Consider the following 8462-nt stretch of genomic DNA (forward strand, 5'->3'; position numbering starts at 1 on the left):
CCCACCCGATCACACAGGGTCAGGGAGAGTCCTCAGGAGCCCCTGGGCAGAGACGCTGCTCTTCATTGCACACTCATCAAGCACCGACGAGGGCTCAGCCAGGACGTTCTCCTGGAAAAAGAAAAGTGTCTCTTTGTGTGACGGGGTGTGAGGGTCTGTGGGAAATGGCTTTGTTTTTTCCCAGAAAATTCTCAGTCTAAACCTTTTCCTCCTTGCACAGGTTCTCATGCCCACAGCAGCAAATGTCCAACAGCAGCTCCATCACCCAGTTCCTCCTCCTGCAGTTCACAGACACACGGGAGCTGCAGCTCTTGCACTTCTGGCTCTTCCTGGGCATCTACCTGGCTGCCCTCCTGGGCAACGGCCTCATCATCACCACCATAGCCTGGGACCAGCACCTGCACACCCCCATGTACTTCTTCCTGCTCAACCTCGCCTTCCTTGGCATGGGCTGCATCTCCACCACTGTCCCCAAGTCCATGGCCAATTCCCTCTGGGATTCCAGGGCCATCTCATACTTGGGATGTGTGACACAGCTCTTTTTGTTTCTCTTCTTGATCACAGCAGAGTATTGTCTCCTCACTGTCATGTCATACGACCGCTACATTGCCATCTGCAAACCCCTGCACTACGGGACCCTCCTGGGCAGCAGAGCTTGTGTCCACATGGCAGCAGCTACCTGGGCCACTGGGTTTCTCAATGCTCTGCTGCTCACGGCCAATACATTTTCACTGCCCCTGTGCAAGGGCAATGCCCTGGGCCAGTTCTTCTGTGAAATGCCCCAGATCCTCAAGCTCTCCTGCTCACACTCCTACCTCAGGGAACTTGGGCTTATTGTGGTCAGTGCCTGTTTAGCATTTGGGTGTTTTGTGTTCATTGTGGTGTCCTACGTGCAGATCTTGAGGGCCGTGCTGAGGATCCCCTCTGAGCAGGGACGGCACAAAGCCTTGTCCACCTGCCTCCCTCACCTGGTCGTGGTCTCCCTGTTTGTCAGCACAGGCATGTTTGCCAACCTGAAGCCCCCCTCCATCTCCTCCCCATCCCTGGACCTGGTGGTGTCTGTTCTGTACTCTTCGGTGCCTCCAGCAGTGAACCCCCTCATCTACAGCATGAGGAACCAGGAGATCAAGGATTGCCTCTGGAAACTGATGACTTGATTTCTTCTGAAGCTATAAACTGTCTCTATCTTCTTCTACATAAGAGTATATCTCATTAGAGTTTCATCCTGTGTGCAGTATTTTTTGTGGCTATTTGTGTTTTTTTTTTTTTTTTATTAAGATAATATTTTAATTCCCTTTGTAATTCACTGCCTGCTTTTCTTTTCACACCGAGTGGCTGTATCAGTGTGGAATTGTGTTCTCTGTGTTTAAGCAAAATAAAGGGTCCTTCACCATTTTTTTTCACCGGCATTGTTTCTCCGGGATCTTTCTGGAGCTGCAGGGATAGATCGTGTGTGCATGGGTGAGAGGGAAAGGAGCTCTCGCATGGCAGCCCTGCCAGGGAACAGCAGCGCTTGATCTTCCAGAGCTGTTCTGGTTCCACTTCACACTCTCCTTCCTATCCCTGGTGTTGGTGCAAGGCCTGAGTGCTCTGGCACTTGGTCACCGTCCTGCTGTGTGTCAGTGCTGTGGGCGCAGGCAGGGACAGGCAATGGGCACTGCTGTGACAGAGCTGGCCTCACAACAGCCTTTCCAGGCAGAAAGATGATCTCCTCAGGGCAGGGACTGAATGTTTAGATCTTCTTACAAAGTTTATCTCAAGCATATTCCTACAAAAGTCACCCACAGATGAAACACCATTGTACATCTGCACAGTGTGTGTGTGCAGGGCTGGCACACAGCAGTGTCCTCTCACAGCCAGGCTCCTGCCAGAGACCTGCAGGACCAGCAGAGCAGGGGCTGAGCTGTGCCCCTGTGCACTGGACACACCACAGAAGCTGCCCCAGGCCATCGTCATGGACTAGGCCTCACAACCACCATTTCCAGCACTGGCTTCTGTCCCCAGCTCACAGACATTGCTCTTCCATCCATGGAGGTACACTGAATGAGCAGGTCAGAATTTCATGTTTGCATTGTTCAGATGAGATGTGAGCACGCACACCCTGTATGTGAGGTGAGATGAACCCAAGTGAGCATAAACAGCATCAGCTATTCCTGAGAGTTCCATGAAGAGAGTTCTGTGGGACAGACAACGTCTCGAGGTCACTTCATGTTGGGAGAAACATCCTATGGGAAACCACCTGAATGCAGCACTGGGTTGCGCATCCTCCAACTGTGATCCCCGTGTCCATTCCTCGTGACGTGGGACATATCAGGTGAATGCAGAGCAGGTGACACAGTGCAGGGCTGAGGTGTCTCCCGTCCTTTGGGAGTGGCAACAGGAGGCCAGAGAGAAACTGAGACTACGGCCTCTATGCGTAAAAGGGACAGACTCTGTCTCTGAGCATCCCTGGGTACAGAAGGAGTCCACGAGGCCAGCTCAGACATGGATGCCTGACAGAACCTGACATTTGTGTGTGTGACTCCAGGAACAAACCCCACTGCACCAGTGAGACTGATCTCAGCTGCCTTACACAGGATCATTGCCAGGGCTCTAGTTTGCTCTGTCACCCTTGCCTGGGATTCTGGATTGTACTCTCATAAGAACCAGGGTAATTAGGGAGGTCCTGGGGTCCTTGGAAAAGGCAGAAATTAAAACTATGTTCAAGGAAGGCAAGCAAAGGCATTGGGAGCCTGGTCAGCCTTTCTCTGTCTCTGGGAAGAGATCGGACACGTCCTCCTGTAGAATGCGATTTTAACTCTTTTGGGGGTGATGCAAAGATGGGTCAAGGCCTTGAACAGGACAGTGTTCACCCAGCCTTGAGCAGGACAGGGAGACAAGATGAGTGAGACAAGGGCTCTCTTCAAGCAAGGCAAGGAAGTGAGATGGGTGTCTACAGCCTGTAGGGAAAGGGGGGCAGGTGTAGGACTATGTAGAGCACCGTTCAGTCTTGGTGAGGTCCTGGGTGCTAAGGAGGGGGATGGATGGGTTCGGTATTATGAGGTCAGTTGGGTCTCAGACACTCATAATCCAGTCAGAATCATGTGGCTCTGAAGGGGACAGTGAGGCCAGTGACAGCCCAGCAGCAGGGACATGGCTGGGAAAGAACCTCAGCCTAAGTCTGACAGATCCTACCCAGGAAGAGATCTTGAAGAGAGGTTGTCACATCCATCTCACCTGAGAACATGACGGGACAGCAGCAGGGACATGGTCGTGTGTATCAGAGAAGTTGAAAGGCCAGCAGCACTTGTGGGATTTAGGAGATCATGGTGAGGTTACTTCTCTCTGGTCAAGTGCAAGAAGACTAGAAGAATAACAGGTTGGATCTCTGCTTGATGGGCAGTTTCTGAGGTGGTAAAGCTTCGAGAAAAAAACCCAAAGCCACCAAGGGCAGATTGGGAAGTAGAGACTGGTTATCAGGAGTAAATGTCACGGAAAGGCAGTGCTGTGGTACAAGAGGTGACCCAGAGGGAGCTGGATCAGCCCATGGTTTGTGTGCCAAAGAGCAGCCAGTGAGGGTGCAGACACAGCAGTGAAGGTGCAGAAATGCTGGGTGAGAGCAGGTGGGAAGCGAGATGGGTGTCTGCAGCCTGCAGGGAAAGAGGGGCAGGGGCAGCACCGTGTAGAACAGCCTGTGGTGGAGATGGCAAAGGGCGCTGTAAGGCTGGAAGGGACCCACAGAACCCAGGTCTGTGTCCCCTTGGCCAGGGCAGTTGTCTCTGCCACTGACCCCAGGAGCAGACATGTTGTCCTCATGGCACTGGGGCCTCGGTGCCTCCTTGCAGCCCCATGGGGAAGCTGGAATTTGTTGTCCCAGTGTTGTCCTTCCCTGGGCCTTGCACACCCACATCCCACGGTCCCAGGAAGAGCCCTGAGCCATGTGTTTACATCTCATCTGTACAATGAAAACAAGGACTTTTGACCGAGTGTTTCATAGAATCATAGAATGTCCTGAGTTGGAAGGACCCACAGAACCATGGAGTCCAACTGCTGTCCCTGCACAGGACACCCCACAGGTCACCCCGTGTGTCTGAGGACGTTGTCCAGTCTCTTGTTGAACACTGTCAGGTTGGGGCCGTGACACCTCCCTGGGGAGCCTGTTCAGTGTCCAGCACCTCTGGGGGAAGAACCTTTTCCTCATGTCCAACCTGACCCTCCCCTGGCACATCTTCCTGTCATTGAGTGGAGCAGCAATTTCAAGGATGTTTGAGGAGGTGCCTTTAAGATTTCACAAGTCTATGTTCTATAAAGACAGAGGTTCAACTTGTGAAGCACACAAGGCTAAACCTAAATTAGTGTGATTTGTGTTTTCTAAACTCTGGGTACAGTCACTTAAGCGTATTTACAAATCTCCTTCTTGCCAATCTTCCCTTATATTCCCACATCTACAATTAGTGTCATGCTCAGTATAAGCTGGAGCTGACATTTCTGTCTGGTTACTTCCGTTAGGTCAGATTTGCCAGGTACTTTGGTTAGTTTAGTTTGGAAGTTCCGTTCTGCTGGGAGTTTTGGGTGAGTTTTTTGCTGTTCTGCCATTTTGCAGCTGGCCCTTGAGCCTTTTTGCTCTGTCTTGCTGGGATTGGTTGTTTGGGACCAAGGTGCTCCTTTCTGCGGGACAGGCTGTTCCGTGTGACTGGAGTTACATGACAGATTGCACTGAGTATATTTTCTTAATTTAATTTAGTTTGATTTTTTATATTTCATTTTAATTTTTAAATGTCATTTCATTTAATTATATACATAGCAGTAGTAGTATATTATACTATATTTATTGTCTTATTAAAATGCTATGTCTGAACCCACGGGTTTCTCCATTCCCTTCAGTTATCTTCCATATCACACTTAATAGGTTGGGGGAGTACGTGAGCAGCTGTTGTGGTCTTAGTTGCTGGCTGGGGTAGAACATTGACAGGGAAGGATAGTAGTGGCTCAAGAACTCTTGAGAATCACTTTCCAAGACGATAGCACTTTTTCTTTTTTGGTAGTGGGAAACAGCAAGAGAAAGGAAAATCATCAGAAACTGCAGCTCTGGAGGTCCAGAGTGGAGCTCAGGATAAAGAAATGTCATTCTAAGCACAGTGCTGTGGTCATTCAGAGGGACTCTGGATCAGCTATGGCTTTGTGTTTCAAGGAACAGCTGGTGAGGATGGAGAGACAGCAGCACAGGTGGGGACACACTGGGCTGAGAACAAGGTGGGGAAGCGCATGGGGTGTCTGCAGCCTGTGGGGAAACAGCCACAGGCCTGGGACAGTGCAGGATGGACCATGGTGGACATGGCCAAGGGCACTGGCAAGGCTGGATGTCCCTGCAAGAGCCAAGGTCTTTGTCCCCTTGGCTATGGCTGATGTCCCTGCCAGCGAGGCCTAAGAGGAGACACATGGTTGTCATGGCCATGGCACCCCATTGCCTCCTTGCACCCCCAGGGAGTGTCACACCATTGTCCTGCACTGGGCATCGCACTCCCCACAGCCCCAGGAAGAGCCCTGAGCCACACGTGAGGGACAGGATCTCCCTTCCAGGGGCAGGGGCTCAAGGCTTGGCCATTGTCCTTCATCAGACAAACCAAGGGCTTTCTCAGCATCAGAGCTGCTGCACTTTGCCTGTGCCTGATGCAATCACTGCCTCCAATTATCTGCTCTAACGAGTCCCTGGGAGGCTTTGTCAGTAACAGCCCTCAGTGGGGCCCATTAATGCTTCAAGGTACTTTGGAGTTTGTTCTGACTTGGACTTCTTGAGCAGATTCTTCAGTCTGTGCTTGGTATCTGAGGTTCATGGACTCAGCACCAAATAGGCCATGGGGCTCATTAAAACACAGAAAGCCCTAACGAGCAATGTTTCTTATCTTAATTTTCTTCAAATCTTCAAGCCTTGTAGAACTAACTGGAGAGGTTTCAATGGGACACTTGCTGATGAAGATTTCAAAGAAGTTTTCATGAAGGAGGGTTTTTTCTTTCCAGGGTATTTTCAATCATTTTCCAGTGTATGGAAGAAGTGACAGCAGCATTCTACACTGGACACTGATCCCGAGGGTCTCCTGAAGACATCTGGACAGGCAGGAGAACAGTCCTTGAGGCTGGACACTGTATGGACAACCTGGCTCCTCACCCCCACCCCCAGTCTGCCGGGTCCCTCATTGGCCACCAGACATTGCATCACTTTTCCTCCATCAGACTTCTCCACTGAGCTCTGCAGGAGATGCTGCAGCTCCTGTGCACCAGCTCCACCTGCTCTCCTGTGCAAACACTGCACAGTTCAATCAACAGCAAAATACTTTCCTCAGCTGTGTGTGTAAGTGGATCTGATGAGGTCCAGCATCCACAAGGGACACCCACACAAGAACTGCTTTAGACAGAGAGACAGGAGAGGATAGAAATAAACACAATGAACGTGTTGACTGCCATGTCAATTAGAGCTCTGAAGAATGGGGCAGGTTTGTAACTCCCTGAAGCTCAAAGCAGAAACCAGAGAGTTGAGAGGCCACTGAATGACCAAAGAGCAAGTGGAGGAGAAACCTGAGAGCACTGGGAAGGGCAAACGTCCAGACAGGGCTGGAAAGTTGTCCTTGGACAGGGACATTGAATCAGGAGAGGTGGGAACTCCTGAATGACGAGGGAGATGAAATCAGAGAGTGTTGGTAATAGAAGTACAAAGGAAGACTGATATTTGTTCTCTTACCCTTAGAACATCTTTCATCAGCTGTCTCACCATAAACAGTCAGGGCCATTTTAGGGCCCAGTGTACCTGAGGTGCTGGGCTGGGATTGGCATCTATCACACAGGACCTGGGGAGACCAGAGCACCTTGCAGTGCAGGTGGAGCCTGGGCAGGGGTTCCCGGGGCATCTACACTGGCACCAAGTGTTTGTGTCCCTGGAGCTGAAGACATTTGAGCGCTAAATCCATCCCAAGTTCTGGAAAACTCTTTCCTTTTCAAAGAAAAGACACCACACCAAACAAACAAACAAAAAGTATGTTGTCACCTTCCTCTGCTTTGGATCTCTGTGTTCAGTTCCTCTTATTTTAATTGTCATTGACATCAACTGACATCTGATGGGCCTGCAGGCATGAAGCCAAGATCATGTTGTGTCTTGCACAGCGCCCCATGCCCTCTGAACCTGCCCTGCCCAGGACTCCTCACACGTTGCCCAGAGCGAGTCACACTGAGGTGTTGGCTGGTTCCCTGGCTGGGATGTTGGTTTAGATGGTCACCTACAGCACAGGTGGGTCCTGCCCCATCATCGCCTGCTCTGCTCCAGTCTGAAACAGAGCCCAACATCACAATGGGATCATGAGAGAACTGAGGTTGAAGGGACCTCAGGAGTCTGCAGTCCAACCCATCACCAACTGGGTCACACCAAGGTGTTCAAGCCTTGATTCAATCAGAGCTTTAGCAGGACTAGAGAAGTGATCACCCCTTTGTAGTGGGCACTGGTGAGGCTGCACCTTGAATCCTGGGGTCAGTTTGAGGCCCCTCATGGCAAGGAAGACATTGAGGTGTTGGAGAGAGTTCAGAGGAGGGTGACAAGGCTGGTGAAGGGTCTGGAGCACCAGTCTGACGAGGAGCGGTTGAGGGAGCTGGGGCTGTTCAGCCTGGAGAACAGGAGGCTGAGGGGATACCTTGTTGCTGTGTACAGCTGCCTGAAAGGAGGTTTTGTCATGGAGGGTGTTGGTCTCTTCTCCCAAGTAGCAAATGATAGGACAAGAGGAAATGGCCTCAAGTTGCACACGGGGAGGTTTAGATTGGACATTAGACAGAAATTCTTCATGGAAAGGGTTTTGAAGCAATGGAGCAGACCGCCCAGTGAGGTTGTGGAGTCCCCATCACTGAAGGTGTTTAAAACACAGATAGATGGGGCTCTTAGGGACATCGTTTAGTGCCAGATTTAGGTTATGGTTGGACTCGATGATCCCCTTAAGGGTCTCTTCCAACAACACTTGTTCTATGCTTCCATGATAAGTCATGTTTGCTATTTTCTTTCTCAGAGGACCATGCAGCCTCCCTGAGAGCCAGGACTTTTCTGAGGTGTTTGGGAGACGTCTCACGGTCACACCAGCCAGTTCCACCAGCCCCTGTCTGTCCCTTCCCAGACCAAACCTCTTCTCCATATCCCAACCTTCCAGGCGAGTTTCTGGGACACAGCAAATGCTGTCCAGGTCCTCTGGGCCTGTTCAGAGAGAGCAGCTTGACAACATGGTGATGGGCTCTCTGTGCACATCAAAGCTTTCCTGACCATTTTTCTCAATACCCTACTTGTACCCAACCTTTCTGGTCCTTGAGCTGTACATGAGGGGATTGAACAAGGATGTGGGGATGGTGTAGAAAAAATACTTTTTCAAACTGTCTTGTGAGGGCTTTTCTGGGCATCCCACAGTCCAGGATGAGGGTGCTGGAGAAACCAATGACATTGGTAAGAGGTCCAGGTG

The 8462-nt window shown here is 50.8% G+C and overlaps 1 protein-coding gene across 1 annotated transcript; it reads left to right on the top strand.

Annotated features, from left to right (window-relative positions):
* Positions 1–242: 242 nt before the first annotated feature.
* On the top strand, positions 243–1609 carry LOC308050586 (olfactory receptor 14A16-like; the record flags this gene model as incomplete). Its single annotated transcript, XM_080360749.1, has 1 exon — positions 243–1609. One exon carries the CDS (start codon positions 243–245, stop codon positions 1155–1157), a length of 915 nt encoding a protein of 304 aa, XP_080216875.1. The 3' UTR covers positions 1158–1609.
* Between the last annotated feature and the right edge of the window lie 6853 nt (positions 1610–8462).

Source organism: Nesoenas mayeri (genome assembly GCF_963082525.1).
Source record: "Nesoenas mayeri genome assembly, chromosome: 29".
Lineage (NCBI taxonomy): Eukaryota > Metazoa > Chordata > Aves > Columbiformes > Columbidae > Nesoenas > Nesoenas mayeri.